Raw genomic sequence first — 20,920 nt, 5'->3', positions numbered from 1 at the left:
TGGAGGCGTATCTGTCTTGATCAGAAAAGGATTGAGTGACTTTTAATGCATCGTTCCCAACCCTTTATTCCCCCCACACCTACCATCTGGGGAGACCGAGAGACACACATACATATTAAATGTGTCAACTTAAAGCCCCACTTCAACAAAATGCCTTCTTATCCCTTAGCACAGGGCATACTAATGTAAAATGAATGATGGACTCACTCACTAGAGGCATAGCCCGATTTATTCAGGCTTCAAACAGTAACCCGCCTGGTCTTGTGATTGGCAGACTGGCCTACGAATTCACATACCAGCTGGAAATCCCTGATTTATAGGTAGGTTTGTAAAAGCATAAGAAACAGGCCCTCAAATGTGGATGTGGAAAAAGGGACAGGATCAGCCGAGTCATAATTCAGAGGCTGAATAAAGTGAACAAGGCAACCAGTGCGTACATCAGTATGTCATGTACTGAAGGGCTAAGACAGTGGCATACCCGGGACATTAGGGGCCCGGCGACAGCCGCTGCGTTTTTTTTTTCTTTTCTTAATAGGCCGCTACCGGCTGGAGTTACTCCAGTCAGTAACGGGTCCTATTTACTTACCGATCCTGGCAGGGGCCGGGATTGGTAAGTGACGCTGCAGGCCCCATAGATACTATTATGCTCGGAGGTCTTTTCAGACCCAGAGTATAATGATCAGAGGCCCGGGGAAAGTAAGGGAACATAAAAAAAACAGTGTTACTTACCTCTCCAGGCCTACTTGTGTGACGTCCCTGATGTCACATGACTGGTGCCTGTGTCCCGGGTCATGTGACGTCCCGGACGTCATTGAAGATGGCCAACACCACCGAGGAGTTCAGCGGAGCTGGGGATAGGCAAGTAACATTGTTTTTTATATGTTGGCATCCCCAGAGTATAATTGTTCATGGGTATCCACTATGGGGCATAATACTGTGTATAGGGGCCACTATGAGGTAATAATACTGTGTGCAGGGGCCACTATGGAGCATAATTGTGCACACAGGAATGCGGGGGGGGGGGGGGCCGCCATTCCTAGTTACACCACTGGGCTAAGACAGAATATATTTAATATACATTTTTTTTCCAGTATCTATATCACTGCACTGTCAGAGGGGTCTACTCACAGATCTGCATTATTGCTGGGTGGTGAAGAACACTCCCCTGACAGTACTCAGGGAAATCCTATGGAAATCCAAGGTGCAACATTAAAGAGCACCAGCTGATAACTATTAAAGGGGTTGTCCCATATAGAACATAAATTCCCTATCCAAAGGGATAGGTTTGCACTGGAGGTCTCATGCCCTCAATCTGAAGTTGTGCGTGACTGCTGCTCCATTCACGGTATGTAGGACAGACACAGATAAACCAGAACTCTACTCCATTATCTTGGTCAGTCCAGTAGACAATCAATGGAGAAGAGGTGGATGTAGATAAGCCCCAGTCGAAACAAAGGACATAGGACCATCCCTCTTGTGATCTCTGTGGATCCCAGCGATCAGACACCAATTCCCCATCCTGTGTTCCTCGTTCCGGAAGAACCTCTTTAAGGAGGGGGAAGGGCAGGGTACAAAAACAGTATCTGCTATTCAAAGAGGAAAGGATATAACATCCCCTTCTCAGTTAGTGGAATCCGCCTTAAACTGTTCCTATACCTTCTCATTTCTCTGCATTTCTCCTTATTATTGTAGTCTTTACAGGGATTTCCTGTTTGCCTCAGATTAGATCACAATGGCAGCTGCTCCCGCACATTTATCAGCTTGTTCTTTCTAGTATGTGTCAATGTGTGCCTATCTGATAGATGGAGTGCACAGTATTGCAGTATACTTACAGTAAGATTTCCACACCGGAGGTCTGTATTCATCATTATCTAAAGGAAAAGAGAAGAAAAAGACATTAGTAAAAAAGTTATAGGGTTCAATAGAAACATGTATACAATGGTGATACAGGTGTTGTACGGCTTTACACATTTCAGGATCTGAGGATTACGGGATTATCACACTCTATGGGCTCCTTTGCATTGATGTGGCCTGGTCAGCATTGTAATATATATTTTATATATATATACTGTATGTGTGTGTGTATGTCATTGTATGAGGTGTATTGTAGCACATTAATTATTCTTGTCTGAGTGTAGAGTTATATTGTTTTTTCTGTACATAAATATCGGACAGACATCATGCCCAAGCTCCTCCTCTGCTCTGTTAGCAGCATTTAGTGACACGCTTTACAGCAGTCATAGCCATAGAAAGACTCTAATGGTCTATGGCTGCTTTCACAGCGCTGAGTCTCGGACATGACACTTTGTCCATATGAGCATCAGATTTCCCAGGCTGGGAGAGGGGCTCCTAGCATTATAGTTATGTATGATACTAGGGGTCCCTCTCCCCGAGCAATCTACAGTCCCGTATGTCACTACAGAGCAGTATGTTACTGGACGGCAGAGACTCCTAGCATCATACATACACCATCATGCCCCTCTTCTGGCATAATGTACAGGCTGGGAAATCCGGCACTCACATAGACAGAGTCTCATGTCCAAGACTCAGCAGTGTGAAAACAGCCAAAGAACCTTAAACTGTCTATGGCTGCAAAGGCTTCAGTCTATGGCCCCATGCACATATCACATGTCGCATATTATTACGGGCCTATGAGCCTGGGATAAAACTCAGGACAGGCCCTATTCCTGTATGGTTTTGCGGCCTGTGCTCAATGACATGAGTGAATGGTGCAGGCAGATGTCATCCATTTGCCGTCTGTGCTGTTTAATCACAGCCCATGCATGTAGCCTGAGACCTGATTCACATCTGCTTCTGGGTTTCCGTTCGGGGAGTCTGCTTGAGGACCCCCACCGAAGGGAAACCTATCCGCATAAAAGAGTGGTTACCTTAGGAAACGGCAGACCCCATAGACCAGGGGTCCTCAAACTACGGCCCGCGGGCCACATGCAGCCCGCCGAGCACATCCGTCCGGCTCACCGGCACGTGCGCATTTATAATGAAGCTCCTGGGGCGCACTTCCTTTACTTATTGGAGGGCACCGCTCCTGATGTCTGCGCGACCTGCTCTGCCTCCGGTGACCACCTTTGTCCTCTTGTTATATCACATGTATGCGATGTAAGGATACAGGAGGTCACTGGAGGCAGATCAGGCCACGCAGACATCCGTAGCAGTGCTCTCCAATAAGTAAAGTGAAGTGCGCTGTCTCCATGGCCTGGCCCGATATAGGCAATTGCGTGCCTACGCCCCTCCACGTCACTTCGTCAGTCAGGTCACCATAGCAACGTGAACTGACGCAGCCCAAATTACAGTGAGCAAAGCCACTGCTACAGTTTGCTGCCTTCCTGGATCCCAGACCCTACCTGTGCCCCCTGAAGTAAGCACTATAATCTCTTACTGGAGGATAAATAACACCTCAGGGGGCGTTCACCCTTGTGCTCGGTGTCCAGTGTATGCATTCCATTGGCCTTCAGTCTTCAGCCCCGGCGAAACTGGGCAGGGGACGGAAACCCGGCGGTCAGCTTTAAAACACATTTAATTGAATGGGTTTGTAAAGGTAACCGCCGGTTTCCGCCTGTGGCCTGTCCGCGGGGAAGCACAAGTTTGTTTTTTTTAATACAAATACGTGTAGGTATCCAGCTCACCATATAATCATCAAAATACGTCTTGGGCTGCACGGACCAGAAGATGGACCAGACTTCTCCAAGCTTGTATTACCACAAAAAAAACAAAGATCCAGCGTCCACCAGGAGTAAAATAAAATTTAACTTTTATTCATCCATGTTTAAAAAGCCATTACAGGATATCCAAGATTCATTGCAGATAGTAAAGCATTGAAAGCATTTTTTTTTTTTTAGTTGGACATGCAGGACTTTTGGGAAAACGGTTTCCCCACGAACAGGCCACAGGCGGACACCTTTACAAACCCATTCCATTAAATGGGTTTTAAAGCTGACCGCCAGGTTTCCATCCCCTGTCCAGTTTCGCCAGGGCTGAAGACAGAAACCCGACAGAATGCATACACTGGACACCGAGCACAAGTGTGTACGCCTCCTGAGATTGAAAATGGAGTGTCCCTCTCCACCCCACTGACGCCAGGTTCACACCTGCATTTGGGTTTCCCTTCAGGGGGTCTGCTCAGGGACCCCCTGAACAGAATCTGCTTAAAATAGTATTTATCCTCTGAAATCTGCGGACCCCAAATAGACTATAATGGGGACCGCCAGGTTTCTGGCCAAAAAGAGAAAAAAAAAAAAAAAAAATGCGGAGAGAGAGAAGTCCAGCTTGGAGGCTAAAAAGAAGGGGGGTCATAAACCGTGTGGGGAGCCAGAACTAGGGGGTCATATAACGTGTGGTGGGCCAGGAAAAGGGGTTCATATACCATGTATGGGGCCAGAAAAAAAAGGGGTAATTTATTGTGGGGTGTGGGCAGATAAAGGGAGTCTTATTGGGTTGTGGGCCCAAAAAAAAAAAAAAAAGGGGGCGAGTTATTTATTGTGGGGGGCAGAAAAAGAGTTGTTCTTGATCTGCCAATGGGAGGGGGAGTGTCCAAAATAGGGGGGCTATGATGCAGGGGGTATGCCTTTCTATAGTTCGCCTCAGGCAGGAGAGACGCTAGGTTCACCCCTGCCTGCCAGGAATTTTGCCACCGCTGCCTGTCCTGTTTAGAAGCCGTCTTGTCCCTGGCCTGCAGTGCGCATACACAGTAAGTAAGCGCCCATTTTCTTGTGACCTGTGGGCATGCGCAGTTGGCTCTGCCCATGGCCTAGAAGTTTGAAACCAGCTCCGGAAGAAGACATGTGAAGAGTCCGTTCCTGAAGAAGATAGAGGCGGCGTTGGAGATTTCTCTCGCAGCATTGGGGACGCCCCCAGTGCTGTTTGTGGGGCCCGCCCCCAGTGCTGCAAGAAAACTCATTTGCATACAGACAGAAATCCGGGATTTCTACTGAACAGTGGCACGGAGAAGACATCTAAAGGTAGGAGAAGAATAGCCTTTCTTAAGGCTATCCCTATGTGTTCTAGAGAAAAAAAAAACATGATTTTAATGATAGAATTCCATTAAACTATATTTCGGACCTCCAATGGTCTGAGGGACAGTGAACTGGCCCCGTGCTTAAAAAGTTTGAGGACCCCTGCCATAGACTATAATGGAGACCATGTGGTTTCTGCTCAGTTTCTACACAAAAAATGCGGAGAGAAACGTGCTGCTTGGAGGACTTTCCTCTCCGCGTATTTCATGGTGATAGGGGAATGGAATGGCCCAAATGCAGCTATAAACCTGGCCTAGGAGAAAGTTTTCTAGACATGCTCTGTGCAGAGAGGGAGAATAGATAAGATGTGACATCATCTATTATCAATAGTGAATACAATGATGGATCAGTTGTGTTATCTATAGAGGTGTTGTTAAATCAGTGGAAGTTTTCTTTGCAGCAGAAGATAAGTGTCAGTCTATCATTAGGCTTAGTAGCCAGAGTATACATTGCAGGATGTAGTGCTGGTTTTTAATAGAGATTAAATATGCATGGAAAATAAAAATAAACAATTATGTTTAAATTAAAAAAATTAGTTTAAAAGAAATGGGTAATTGCTGGCACAGATAACTAGTGTACAAGGCATGTATAACTAGTATACAACTTTTGATCTCTTTTTTGCTAGCTTGAAGGGGGTCTGCTGGGAACCCCACTGGTTGATAGAATAGGGGACTCCTGTCCACATTACATTTGCCCCCAAGAGCACGGTTAGGAGTCTGAAAGGAGCATTGGCCAAACATACGCCCTGTCACTCTATTCATAGTCTACAGTACCCATAGAAGCGATCTGTGCAGATCCCAGCTGTCGCCCCCCCACCGATCCAGCATTTATCACCTACCCAGTGAATCAGTGATAAATGACTAAGGAAACCCAATGTACAATGTTAAAGAAAGAACAGAAGTTAAGCAGCAACTGTAGAACTGGAAGGCGATATCCTTCAAGATAATAAAATACGGGTCTAGGAACTGACCTTCACATTGCACAGGGAAATATATCCCAAAAAAAGGTGAGAGTCTAAAAAAAAAAAAAATTACTTAACTCATATTATCCATGAAAACCGTGAAACGCAGACGGCACCATTCAGCTTTTGGCTGCCGTCCACTAAGTGAAATACAGATCACAAAGTCTTTTCTTTGTGCCGATGATCTCATAAGGCGCGTCTTTAATTATGAGTAAAGAGAATAAGGGAGAAAATAACTAAACATAACATAATACACAAGACGCATATGTAACACCCCGAAGATCTGCAATATTACAGGGTAAGCAGAAGGCGCTGCCCTTATTACACACAAAGACCCGAAGAAGGCAGAGGACGCGGTCAGAGCCATTGATTCATCCATAGAGCGTTCAATAGCTGTGACCTTGTACAACCCTCCCTTAAAGAGACCCCGACACAGGAGGACGTCTATTAGGTGCTGTAATTACCAGTCATCTAATGGGCACTACTGCACCCCCTGACAGCAAACCCTCCCCCCACACAGGGGTGACAGCGTGCACATCTTAGCTGACATCTGAAATACATGACCACACAGTTGCTGTGGTTAGAGTACGGCCTTTAACATAATATACTATTATTACCAAAATTGCCCTGCAAAAGGGGACACCATCCTATAATATACCAGGGGGGCTAAGAGGCTTTCTTGTCAGGTTCTTAAAGGGGCTGTGTGATCCTGACAACATGAAGCCAACTGATTGACGGGCTTTATTCTCAATCTTGTTTCCAATTTTTAAGCCGCTGCAGCGCCCACTACAGGACAACTGTGTCATTCAAAAAGGTACCAATAGAGACTGGAACATACAGGCCCCCCTTTCCATTTTAAGAACATATGCCTTAATAACACAACTAGAAAGAAGTTGCCTTAGTGCGCCAAGGACCCTGCAGATCTCCTGATAGGTCTATTGTAGGAAATACTTGCATTTCCCAATAAATAACTATTATGGGGCATCTATACTGTATTCCTACAGTCCGTTATGTTGATCACTGACTACACAATGTCAGCACATACAGTGACATACTTATCCACGTGGAATGGTAACCCCTAGTAGTCAAAATTTCCATGCGTTTCCAGGAAGGACAACAGAGGAACGGCACAAAGCTCTTAAAGAGGTCTTGGGTAAGAGGATTCAGAATTGTAATTTTAGGTGGGCTTCAGTTATTTACTAAAATGAAGAAGGAAGGAGAGGTGCACAGGCAGTACATAGGCTGCTGTAATGTCAGTCTGCAGATGGAATAGCAGGGTGGTAATAGGACTGGCTTCCTACAAGTGGATTAAGTCTGTGAGATATGGATCAGATGTCGGCCATACTTCTTGGACCAAACACTAAGCTGATATCTGGACTCCTAGCATCATATTCATCTATAATGCTGAGAGTCCCGGCTGCCCCGCAGGTCATAGGGTGCATGCACACTACGGAACGCCGGGCGTGTATGAGAGCCGTACACGCCGGCATTACAACAGACTGCCGAACACTTCCCATTCACTTCAATGGGAGCGCTCGTAACAGCGGCGTTTACGAGCGCTCCCATTGAAGTGAATGGGAAGTGTTCGGCAGCCCTGCTGTAACGCCGGCGTGTACGGCTCTCATACACGCCCGGCGTTCCGTAGTGTGCATGCACCCTTATACTGAACACATGATCATAGAACAGGACAGTACGCCAGCAGGGAGGCAGACTCTTAGCATCATATTCATCAATAGTGTGGGGAGTCCCGGCTGCCCCGCAGGTCTACTGTCTTATACTGAACACATGATCATAGAACAGGACAGTATGCCAGCGGGGAGGAAGAGACTCCTAGAATCATGGATCTGGTTTCCGCCTCAGTGTTTGGTCTTAGAAATACGTCCAACATCCAATCCCTACCTTATTGACCGAATTTGCCCCTGTGAATCCAGCCTAAACGTAGAAGCCCTGAAAACGTCTTATGGGATTGTCCTTATATTAAGAATGGCTGTTTATGCAATTTCCTAATATTCGAGATCGGCACAGCCAATTTGTGAAAGAATAAAACAAAAAAAAAACTCCCAAATCCCTGCAGGATGGAAACTAGAGGAAACAATCTGATTTATGGCTAGATTATATAACCTCCCGCCTTCTGCTCGAGGTTTGTTATATTTCAGCTTGGATCAGCACTTCCTTTCCCGTCAATTCAATACGACCTGAAAACTTTCACTCACCCTTCCCTTGTTGTGTGACTAGAGAGCAGAAAAGGAAATACTAAGGAAGCGGCAGCAAACAAAGACGCTCGCTCCTGGAGGAAAAAAAACAAAACGCGACACCGAAAGATGGATCTCAGAAACTGTCCGTGTAAGATATCCAGTTATTTATATCAGCCGTAAAGACCACGAGAAAAGGAGTGGGATAGAACCGCAGATCATATGGAAAGGACTGCATATATTCTGTTTTACAGGGGTTTTCAGAGTTAAAAAGGTATTGATGATCTATATTAAGGACAGGTCATCGATATCAGGTCGGTGGGGGTCAGCACTGGAATGAACACATAGAGCAAGGCCGGAAGCACGGATCTGTTCTGTGTATAGTGGCCGCAGCAGCTTTTCTCCCTATCACTTAAAGGGATTTTTTTTTTTTCTTGAGTCAATTTATAGCCTAAAACATCATCCCTCAATAGTAATAGTTGTCTACTTCTTCCTTAACCTGCTTTCATCTTCTTCAATAAGTCATATGATCAGTGTGACCTTTTTTTTTTTTCTAGCATGGATTGCTGTGCAAATAGGAGGTCTCTCTCTGCTCCCTGTAGATATTATTGAGACCTCCTATGTGAACCTTGATACATCAGGATCTTCTGTGAAAATGCCTCTCTGTTCCTCACATAATGTTGTAGCTCCATCTCGCACAGATGGTCCATAGTTCGACCTCTTTTACAGTCAGGTCACCATGCCCCCATTACCATCTCCAGTGTTATCGGAACCGATATGATATTGATGACCTATCCTAAGTGTAGATCATCAATATCTTAACCATTTAAAGGATGCAACGAGTAATGGCCTAACTTTGCCTCAAAACTAGGTAGAGGTCTGATGTGGTTTGCTGACCTGTTAGAGCTCTAAGGGTAAGTTCATACGGAGATTTTTGGTCCAGAACCTGAGGTGGACGCCGCCTCAGGTTCCGGACCAACAACCGGGCAGCCGCAGCTGAAAGCCGATGCACTGCACTGGCATCCAGCCGCGCACTCCGCTCCAGATTAGGCCCAATGAATGGGATTAGTCCAGAGGAGGGAGAGTCTTCACACCGAATCGCGAGGCGACTCGGCCTGAAGAATGAGCACCTCACTTCTTTTTTTCCGGGAGCCGGAAGAAACGGTTCCCGGAAAAAAAAACTCCTGAGCGGCTCCCATTGATTTCCATGGGAGCCGTCTTTTTGGTCAGGATGTTGAGGCGCATACGGCCTCAAAATCCTGACCAAAAAACTGTGTGAGAACTTACCCTAATGGAGGACACACTAGTTATAACCTGCTTTCTTGGATACAGATATAACTAACAAACTAATGAACCTGACCACTATGGACGCCCTGAGAATGGAAAATTTATAGAATATTCTTTAACCTGCTCACAAACAATCCTGTCAATCCAGAAGCTGCGGCCACCTACAGAAATTGTCAGAGCAAACAGCTGATTGGTCATGGGCAGATACTTCACCCGCAGCATGAGAAATATGGTATTACATGGCATATTATGTGGCTGTATTTCACATCAGCCCCAGTCCTCAGAGATGATTTTTTTTGTTGATCCATCTGCACATACATTTTATATATATATATATATATATATATATATATATATATATATATATATATATATTTTTTTTATTTTTTTTTTTATTTTGCAAAAATGCCTGCAAACACATCAGTTTACAAAACCCCATTCACACGTAGAGGATTTTTACTCTCGGAAATTCCCTGCATGTCGTACATTGTATGTCACGGATTTGCTGCAAATTTCATCTGTTGCAGTGCATGAAGCACATGGATTTTGTCCCGGGAACATGAAGCAGTCTGCTGCATCTGAACATACCCCAAGAGGGAAATGGATATGTTTTTGTTTGTGTGCAATCTGTACATTTCACATGATCACATTTCATAAAGCTGTTAAGACTGCCCTTCACGGGAACCTATCCTCTAACAGATGGGTAGTATCGGTAAACGCCGCACACAGAGGTCCAAAGTATAATGTAGTATAGTCAGTCAACTATAAGTAACCAACCCATAATAATGCATCACCCCCCCCCCCCCAAAACCCTTCCCATAGTCCACAATAACCCATACAAGCACAATAAATTATACATAAAATGACGTATTACTCCGACCATTCAGAGTATTTAAAGCAAGACTTGTGTTATCTGGATTGAGATCAGAACTAGCTATGGCCCATATGCCACAAGCTGGTGACATCTGTGCAGGACGCATGTTAGTGGTGGCTCCATATGGATATTACATGTACCAGAAAAGACACGTTTCGCTGAATTATGACTTCTAGACGAACTACAAGACAAAACCCTGGGTTTACAGGATAAATATACAACTACTCTAGACATGTAGCTATGTGTCTCCAGCGGCAACTCTGGAACCGCAGCAGCAAACATCCTTATATTACCAAGTGACATGGTAGGCTTTACCCGCATAGCCAATGGTTATTTACAGGCACCATGGGACACAACTTTGATCACAGAGGATTTTTTGGAGAAAACTAGTCACTAAATGAACCTCGAGTTAGACCCGTCGATCCAACCCCTATGCTTGGAATTACACCTTAATCCTATTCACTTAAATGGGACGGAGCTGCAAAAAGGCTTTGGATAGGTCTTCGTTTGGGGATCGGCAAGTGTCCAACACCCTGGGGTCTCCGCTGTTTAAAGAGACTGCAGTGTTTTGGTGAGTGCTGCAGCCTCCTAAAGGGGTATTCCAGCCCCAAATCTAATTTTCATACTAATGACCTATCCACAGGAAAGGTCATCAGTATGTAATTTGTTGGGACCCCTGCAGATCAGCTGGTGTTTTCTTGCTGATGATCTATCCACAGGATATAGGACCTGTCGGGATCTGACACCCAGACCCTGCACAGATCATCTGTTCTAGAAGATGAAAGTGGACGGGTGACGCATGAAGCACTGCAATATTGAAGTACTAGGAACAGTCCCATCCTCTACATAGTGGTGGTTCCAGTGAACTGCAGTGTTACTACGAATACTTGAATAGGAGCAGCGCTGCATGTGCCATCTGTTCCTACAACCAGAGGGGGCTACAACAGATAATTGTGCAGGGTCTGGGTGTCGGACCCCGAAAGATCATATCCTGTGGATAGATCATCAGCAGGGGTCCCAAATGTAGACTCTCTGCTGATCTTCAATGGATGACCTATGCTAAAGATGGGTCATCAATAAATAAGACTCAGAAAATCCCGTTTTATTATCCCCCGAGATCACTTGCCTGTGAAGAAGAAGAAGACCTTCTAAAACAGCTAATCAGCAGACATGTCGGGTGTTGGACCCCACTGATATAGATGGTGTATCCTAAGGATACTCCCAACATTAGAAGGTAACAATGATCCTACAATTAGCTTCTTACCAGAGACTTTTAGGCCGGGTTCCCACAGTTTTTTGGTCCGGAACCTGAGGCGGAGGCTACCTCAGGTTCCGGTCCAAAATACAGGTAGCTGCGACTGGATGCCAGTGCAGTGCACCGGCATCCAGTCGCGCTCTCCGCTCCGGATTAGGCCCAATGAATAGTCCTAGTCGTAAGGAAGGAGTGTCTTCAGGCAGATTCGCGAGGCGACTCCGCCTGAAGAATGAGCATGTCGCTTCTTTTTTCTGGGAGCCGGAACAAACAGCTCCCGTAAAAAAGAACTGACCAGCTCCCATTGATTTCAATGGGAGCCGTTGTTTGGGTCAGGATTTTGAGGCGGATATTCCTGGGGTTTATTTTTTTCACCGATCAGACTTTTATATCGTAGACAGTCGATATACCACAAAGGTTTACTGCGGGGAAACCCTGTTATCCGAGCCAGAAGCATTGACAGCATCTACGATGAAGCGAACAGATCAGATCTAGTTATAATGCTATTAGTTTTAGGGAGATTTGGAGGACAACCAACAAGGGTGATATCATAGGTCTGGCTAGGGGTTTATAGCACAATTATAAAAACTTCTGAATGGAAATTTACTTATGTTAGGTATAACATGGAAGAAGTGTATTATATGTATATACAGAGCATATAGCATGCTTCATAGGGTAATATCGGCAGTGCAGAGCAAGTTAGTACAGGCTTTACAAGCAAATATGCTCACCTTGCTGGAAGCAGTGAATGTAGTCACTGAAGGGGCAAACCAGGGTCAGGGAAAGCAGGGTGAGCTCTAATGGCTATATCTTATTACCAGGCCAAAAAAAAGCAATAGTGCAGATTTATTAACCCTATCTAAATATTAGGTGGTACAAATTTAAAGGGATCCTATTATTGAATACCCTTTTTTCTCGCCAACACAAAGGAATAGTCTTAAGAAAGGCGAAAGGCTATTCCTTTCCTACCTTTAAATGTCTTTTCCGCGCCGATGTTCGGCAGAAATACGGGTTTTCATCAGTATGCAAATGTGTTCTCTCACAGCACTGGGGGCGTCCACAATGCTGTGAGAACTCTCCAGCGCCGCCTCCATCTTCTTCTGGAACGACCTCTCTCTACGTCTTCTTCCATCCCGGGTTTCAGTCTTCTATGCCTTTGGTCAAGCCAACTACGAATGCCTGGGCCACAAGAAAATGGCCGCTTAGGCAGTAAGCTGGTGTAAGCAGCCATTTTCTTGTGGCCCGGGCATGCGCAGTAGGCTCTGCCCGAGGCCTGGAAGATTGAAACCCAGGACGGAAGAAGACACAAGGAGAGGGCATTCCAGAAGAAGATGGAGGCGGTGCTGGGAGTTCTCTCCCAACATTGGGTACCGCCCCCCAGTGCTGCGAGAGAACTCATTTTCATAGCGAAGAAAACCTGTCTTAAGGCTATTCCTATTTGTTAGGGGGGGGGAAAGGGTATCCAATGATAGGATCCCGTTAAAGGGGTTGCTCTGTTAAGGACACTTATTCCCTCTTCACAGGGCAGGGGATAGATGTCTTATTGCTAGGAGTCTGACCACAGTGGTCAGGAGAACGGGAGACCTAAAGTCTTCTTCAGAATGGAGTGCCAATACACTTGCGTGACCGCTGCTCCATTCACACCTATGGAGCTGCAGATGCTGTCTGTGATTATAGTCCTGGCAGCCTCAATGAAGTGTTGCAAATTCTGAGTGAAATTTGTTACGACGCAACTGAATGCGGTTGACAACTCAACAATAAATGCGGACCATTGAACAGAATTTTTCTGACGAAATTCTCTTTAATAGGACCCTTATCAAATGACAGGCACTGTGGAGAACTGCAGCCATACAGTGACATATTCAGTAAAATATTCAGTAGTTCCTTCCCTCAGCCGACATCTGCCAGTGCATTGATCTCTAACCCCTAAGTGGAATCCTATCCATCACTGCAAAAGTCTAAACAGATAGAGTTCCCTTCTTAAATTACACCGCTATAAACTGCATTTAGTCCATGAACTGGACAGTAAATTATAGAAGTGTAATATAGGGGTCATATAATGGATCTTCTATCAGCTGCATTCATATGGAAATCAAATGCAACACATAGGGTAAGTGTATGTTCCTAATGATACAGATACTAAATAAACGAAAGACCATCTTATGTTCATTATCAACTTGTCATCTAAGTAAGGAACCCTCACTGGTTTCATATGGATGGAATATAGCTGTATTATAGTGTACAGGTTCCCTTTAAAGCGCCAAAAATGGAACTATAATACAGTAAGGAATGCATTATTTCACCAAGCTTACAAATTCTTTAAGGAGGACCTTTCACAACCGCCACCAAATCCAGTTCTTTACACCTATTAAAAGGATTGCTCCATGGATTCTGGTGCACTGGGAATTTTTTTTTCCCTCTAGCCCCCTACCATTCCTAAGCAATCAATGCTGTCTCTAATGTCAGATGGGCGGTCCCAGATGATCTTTTAATAATCCAGGAACACCCAGTTGACATTAAAAAGCCTAAGTAGTTTTAGTACCCAAAATGCTAACAGCACCAATTGTTCAGGAATGGTATGGGTTAGAGTAGAGGAAAAAAAAAAAAAACAACTGTGCCAGAATCAGAGGAGCAACGCCTATTGAAGAGATGCAAAGAGTTGGAAATTGGTCAGGGTATGTTTGAACAACTCTTAATATACCTGCCTTATGTCAGTCAGTTCTCTATTTATGGGCCTACAGCGCCACAAATACTTACATATTTTTAGGCTTGGTTACATTGCAAATTTGGGGGTATGAAAGTGTTCACAGTCAAAGGATAGCAGTGTTGTGCTGCTTGCTTTGCAGCTAATGATGGTGAATGTGATCCCGATGTGACCTGTAAGTTCATGTACCATCTCAGTTGCCAAAAATCCAGCAGGTTTTCAATTTTAGGCACTGAGATGTCATGGTCAAGCCAACATGCAAAATTCACTTCATTAGTTGCAATTCAGACAGCATGATACTATCGATGGCCATGCAATGTGTCACTAAGTCAAAGCTGCTGTGTATCGTGTTTTACGTTATTTGAGGGTTGCAACAGGAATGGTAAACACAAAAAAACCCATCCTTACGTTTTTCTGTTGGTCACCATAATCCTGTCATGGAGCGATTCACAACTGCTCCACTTTTCTGTCCGGTTTTCATCGCTTTTTGGTGCTCATAACAACATGGTTTGTTAAGCTACTGCCTCCAGAAAAAAAAAAAAATCCTGCAGACCCATCATAAGTCAGTGCATGACAGATCAAAAATGATTTGTCACACATCGTATAAGCTGTGTACACATCCATGTTGGATCCGCCATTGTAGAGCTGGTCAATAATACCAAACTAATTTGTGCAGCTTGCTGTGCTATTTTATCCGGGAAAACATTGGGTCCTTGACGGATACCCAACACGTGCTATTATAGTAAATAGGGGCCGTTGGGCTCGGTTCCTCTCAGGCACTTTCAGCACTAGCACAGATGGGATCAGTGTCTTACGTGGCTGTACATAGTCTTAGAAAAGTATCCAAATTAGACTGGGGCTACAGTGACATGTGTTGCATTACAAAAAGTTGCACACAAGTCACATTTAACGATTGTCTATAGTGCTTCAAAAAAATCCAGCACTCTTTTTCACTATAGACATCAATGGATCAAACTGCAGCTCGTAAAAAGTGGCACGACAGTACGTGGCACGACAGCACGTGGCACGACAGATCGCACTTGACACTTGGCTACATTCTAAAACTTAAACCTTTTTGAACATACCCCAAATTTTTGATACCGGTTTCCTCCTCAAATTAAGTCATTATTTTATTGTGATTCACATACAAGTTCATTTTGCCCAAATTGACAGCTACACGGCGACTTTGACCACAACCCTGATCATGCAAGATCCCCGCACCATTTATTGATGTAAATTTATAGAGTAGCACTGTAACCCTCAGAGTGCTGGGACTCTTTTTGTCACCAGAAGTCGCAGTCACCCTACGGGTTGCAATGCAATTTAATTCACTTACATTAGTGAAAAAGTCGCAGGGCGACACAGTGATCTTGGTCATGGCCACGCATCGCCCTGTAACCTTATACCCTTATCTTCTGGATGTGATCCAGATCATGCAAAGGAAAAAAATCTGCAAGCATGCTGCAAACCTATTGTGTGACCACAGCCTTACACTACGCAATTATCGCTGCTTAATGAACTAGCGTCCAGCTGGATTAAATATCGTAACAAATATCATCCATCTTTGCATACGGCATAATATTACATATACGGATAACTGGGCCACTAACTCACGGGAATCATTACAAGACAGGTAAACAGAGGGATGGCGTCACCGTAATCCGATGGTCACTGACTATTAATGGCTCTATAATAGGGGCTCATACATTTAATAGAGGGGCAGCACACGCCCATAGGCAGTGCCTGGAGAGGAAACAATAGATAAGAAGGATCCCACCACATTGCCAGGCATAGGGAGACAAGACAACACAATGCACCGGTCTACTCACCAAATAACGTGAGGGCCATTGTCAGGGTGGGCTGGGGGCTATTCTTCGCAGCTGAGGGCAGATCTTAGGTGGTCGCAGCTTCACTGCTTGTAACTCCTTCAAGTTGCACTGGAAATCACAGCAAGACATAAAAGTTAAAGTGCAGCAGAGCATCATCCATCATGGCCAGGTGACACATGCCCTGTGCAGGGGAGCGATGGGCTGGGCTGCCTCTATAGCACGGAGGGTGCAGGCGGGCGGCTTATACACAGCAGCAGCGCTCCTCTATCTGCATAAAGGAGCTCAGGCAGGGCCGTGCAGCAGCAGCAGCAGGAGGAGGAGCGGGCCCGGTGTGCTGTGGCCCGGAGGACTCACTCGCAATAGATGACCCGAGATGATCGCAGTCACGCCGCATCCCTCTGGCTCCCGGCCGCCATCTTGCTCGCTTCCCCCCACATGACCGAGCTCCATTCACCTCCTCAGACAGAGGCGGCGGTCAGGCTGGCGGCTGCCGGCGTTGTCCTGGCAACAGGAAATCCTCGCTCCCTCTAGTCCAGTGCCCGTCACATCTAATGGCCGCTGTTATCTCCCTATTATGTCCTGGTCATTGCACTATACCATAGTCTGATAGACAACTGCATGCATAGTAATTCCCCATGGCCGCTATTATCTCCCTATTATGTCCTGGTCATTGCACTATACCATAGTCTGATAGACAACTGCATGCATAGTAATTCCCCATGGCCGCTATTATCTCCCCTTATGTCCTGGTCATTGCACTATACCATAGTCTGATAGACAACTGCATGCATAGTAATTCCCCATGGCCGCTGTTATCTCCCTATTATGTCCTGGTCATTGCACTATACCATAGTCTGATAGACAACTGCATGCATAGTAATTCCCCATGGCCGCTATTATCTCCCCTTATGTCCTGGTCATTGCACTATACCATAGTCTGATAGACAACTGCATGCATAGTAATTCCCCATGGCCGCTATTATCTCCCTATTATGTCCTGGTCATTGCACTATACCATAGTCTGATAGACAACTGCATGCATAGTAATTCCCCATGGCCGCTATTATCTCCCTATTATGTCCTGGTCATTGCACTATACCATAGTCTGATAGACAACTGCATGCATAGTAATTCCCCATGGCCGCTATTATCTCCCTATTATGTCCTGGTCATTGCACTATACCATAGTCTGATAGACAACTGCATGCATAGTAATTCCCCATGGCCGCTATTATCTCCCCTTATGTCCTGGTCATTGCACTATACCATAGTCTGATAGACAACTGCATGCATAGTAATTCCCCATGGCCGCTATTATCTCCCTATTATGTCCTGGTCATTGCACTATACCATAGTCTGATAGACAACTGCATGCATAGTAATTCCCCATGGCTGCTATTATCTCCCCTTATGTCCTGGTCATTGCACTATACCATAGTCTGATAGACAACTGCATGCATAGTAATTCCCCATGGCCGCTATTATCTCCCCTTATGTCCTGGTCATTGCACTATACCATAGTCTGATAGACAACTGCATGCATAGTAATTCCCCATGGCCGCTATTATCTCCCCTTATGTCCTGGTCATTGCACTATACCATAGTCTGATAGACAACTGCATGCATAGTAATTCCCCATGGCCGCTATTATCTCCCCTTATGTCCTGGTCATTGCACTATACCATAGTCTGATAGACAACTGCATGCATAGTAATTCCCCATGGCCGCTATTATCTCCCCTTATGTCCTGGTCATTGCACTATACCATAGTCTGATAGACAACTGCATGCATAGTAATTCCCCATGGCCGCTATTATCTCCCCTTATGTCCTGGTCATTGCACTATACCATAGTCTGATAGACAACTGCATGCATAGTAATTCCCCATGGCTGCTATTATCTCCCCTTATGTCCTGGTCATTGCACTATACCATAGTCTGATAGACAACTGCATGCATAGTAATTCCCCATGGCCGCTATTATCTCCCCTTATGTCCTGGTCATTGCACTATACCATAGTCTGATAGACAACTGCATGCATAGTAATTCCCCATGGCCGCTATTATCTCCCCTTATGTCCTGGTCATTGCACTATACCATAGTCTGATAGACAACTGCATGCATAGTAATTCCCCATGGCTGCTATTATCTCCCCTTATGTCCTGGTCATTGCACTATACCATAGTCTGATAGACAACTGCATGCATAGTAATTCCCCATGGCCGCTATTATCTCCCCTTATGTCCTGGTCATTGCACTATACCATAGTCTGATAGACAACTGCATGCATAGTAATTCCCCATGGCCGCTATTATCTCCCTATTATGTCCTGGTCATTGCACTATACCATAGTCTGATAGACAACTGCATGCATAGTAATTCCCCATGGCCGCTATTATCTCCCTATTATGTCCTGGTCATTGCACTATACCATAGTCTGATAGACAACTGCATGCATAGTAATTCCCCATGGCCGCTATTATCTCCCTATTATGTCCTGGTCATTGCACTATACCCTAGTCTGATAGACAACTGCATGCATAGTAATTCCCCATGGCCGCTATTATCTCCCCTTATGTCCTGGTCATTGCACTATACCATAGTCTGATAGACAACTGCATGCATAGTAATTCCCCATGGCCGCTATTATCTCCCTATTATGTCCTGGTCATTGCACTATACCATAGTCTGATAGACAACTGCATGCATAGTAATTCCCCATGGCCGCTGTTATCTCCCCTTATGTCCTGGTCATTGCACTATACCATAGTCTGATAGACAATTGCATTCATAGTAATTCCCCATGGCCGCTATTATCTCCCTATTATGTCCTGGTCATTGCACTATACCATAGTCTGATAGACAACTGCATGCATAGTAATTCCCCATGGCCGCTATTATCTCCCTATTATGTCCTGGTCATTGCACTATACCATAGTCTGATAGATAACTGCATGCATAGTAATTCCCCATGGCCGCTATTATCTCCCTATTATGTCCTGGTCATTGCACTATACCATAGTCTGATAGACAACTGCATGCATAGTAATTCCCCATGGCTGCTATTATCTCCCTATTATGTCCTGGTCATTGCACTATACCATAGTCTGATAGACAACTGCATGCATAGTAATTCCCCATGGCCGCTATTATCTCCCTATTATGTCCTTGTCATTGCACTATACCATAGTCTGATAGACAACTGCATGCATAGTAATTCCCCATGGCTGCTATTATCTCCCCTTATGTCCTGGTCATTGCACTATACCATAGTCTGATAGACAACTGCATGCATAGTAATTCCCCATGGCCGCTATTATCTCCCCTTATGTCCTGGTCATTGCACTATACCATAGTCTGATAGACAACTGCATGCATAGTAATTCCCCATGGCCGCTATTATCTCCCTATTATGTCCTGGTCATTGCACTATACCATAGTCTGATAGACAACGGCATGCATAGTAATTCCCCATGGCTGCTATTATCTCCCCTTATGTCCTGGTCATTGCACTATACCATAGTCTGATAGACAACTGCATGCATAGTAATTCCCCATGGCCGCTATTATCTCCCTATTATGTCCTGGTCATTGCACTATACCATAGTCTGATAGACAACTGCATGCATAGTAATTCCCCATGGCCGCTATTATCTCCCTATTATGTCCTGGTCATTGCACTATACCATAGTCTGATAGACAACTGCATGCATAGTAATTCCCCATGGCTGCTATTATCTCCCTATTATGTCCTGGTCATTGCACTATACCATAGTCTGATAGACAACTGCATGCATAGTAATTTCCCATGGCCGCTATTATCTCCCTATTATGTCCTGGTCATTGCACTATACCATAGTCTGATAGACAACTGCATGCATAGTAATTCCCCATGGCTGCTATTATCTCCCCTTATGTCCTGGTCATTGCACTATACCATAGTCTGATAGACAACTGCATGCATAGTAATTCCCCATGGCTGCTATTATCTCCCCTTATGTCCTGGTCATTGCACTATACCATAGTCTGATAGACAACTGCATGCATAGTAATTCCCCATGGCCGCTGTTATCTCCCTATTATGTCCTGGTCATTGCACTATACCATAGTCTGATAGACAACTGCATGCATAGTAATTCCCCATGGCTGCTATTATCTCCCCTTATGTCCTGGTCATTGCACTATACCATAGTCTGATAGACAACTGCATGCATAGTAATTCCCCATGGCTGCTATTATCTCCCTATTATGTCCTGGTCATTGCACTATACCATAGTCTGATAGACAACTGCATGCATAGTAATTCCCCATGGCCGCTATTATCTCCCCTTATGTCCTGGTCATTGCACTATACCATAGTCTGATAGACAACTGCATGCATAGTAATTCCCCATGGCCGCTATTATCTCCCTATTAGGTCCTGGTCATTGCACTATACCATAGTCTGATAGACAACTGCATGGATAGCAATTCCCCATAGCTGCTGCACACAAATGCCGCCATAGCAGTCAGCCAGGTACAAAATACAACAGTGACTGACTTGGCTGCTATAGGTAACGGCACCTACCTCCTAAGTGCCCCCCTACATTGTCCCAAGACCCTCTGTCCTTCTCTGCACCTTCCCTGTACGCCACACAAGAGCGGTCCGCTGCCGATTTTCAGTCACGAGGAAATAGTAGATTTGCTGGAGTTCCAAAATGGCCAAAAAAAGCAAAAAATGGGGGAATTCAACAACACATCCACGTTACACTGGCCCTCTCTTGCGCCAAAGATGCAACACATCCCCCATTC

The 20,920-nt window shown here is 45.0% G+C and overlaps 1 protein-coding gene across 1 annotated transcript in view; it reads right to left on the bottom strand.

The window, feature by feature from the left end:
• The window catches only part of CHN1 (chimerin 1), a 78,443-nt gene extending 62,105 nt beyond the window's left edge, over window positions 1–16,338 (bottom strand). The window contains exons 1-2 of the mRNA XM_075284135.1: window positions 16,130–16,338; window positions 1,833–1,871 (exon numbers count right to left, since the gene is read on the bottom strand). Of these exons, the coding sequence (XP_075140236.1) occupies window positions 1,833–1,871; window positions 16,130–16,148 (58 nt within the window). The 5' untranslated portion in view covers window positions 16,149–16,338. The remainder of the gene's footprint in view (window positions 1–1,832; window positions 1,872–16,129) is intronic.
• Between the last annotated feature and the right edge of the window lie 4,582 nt (window positions 16,339–20,920).

This window comes from Leptodactylus fuscus, chromosome 8, assembly GCF_031893055.1.
Source record: "Leptodactylus fuscus isolate aLepFus1 chromosome 8, aLepFus1.hap2, whole genome shotgun sequence".
NCBI lineage: Eukaryota > Metazoa > Chordata > Amphibia > Anura > Leptodactylidae > Leptodactylus > Leptodactylus fuscus.
Note: the sequence above shows the minus strand (reverse complement) of the source record. Positions and strands in the feature narration are given on the sequence as shown.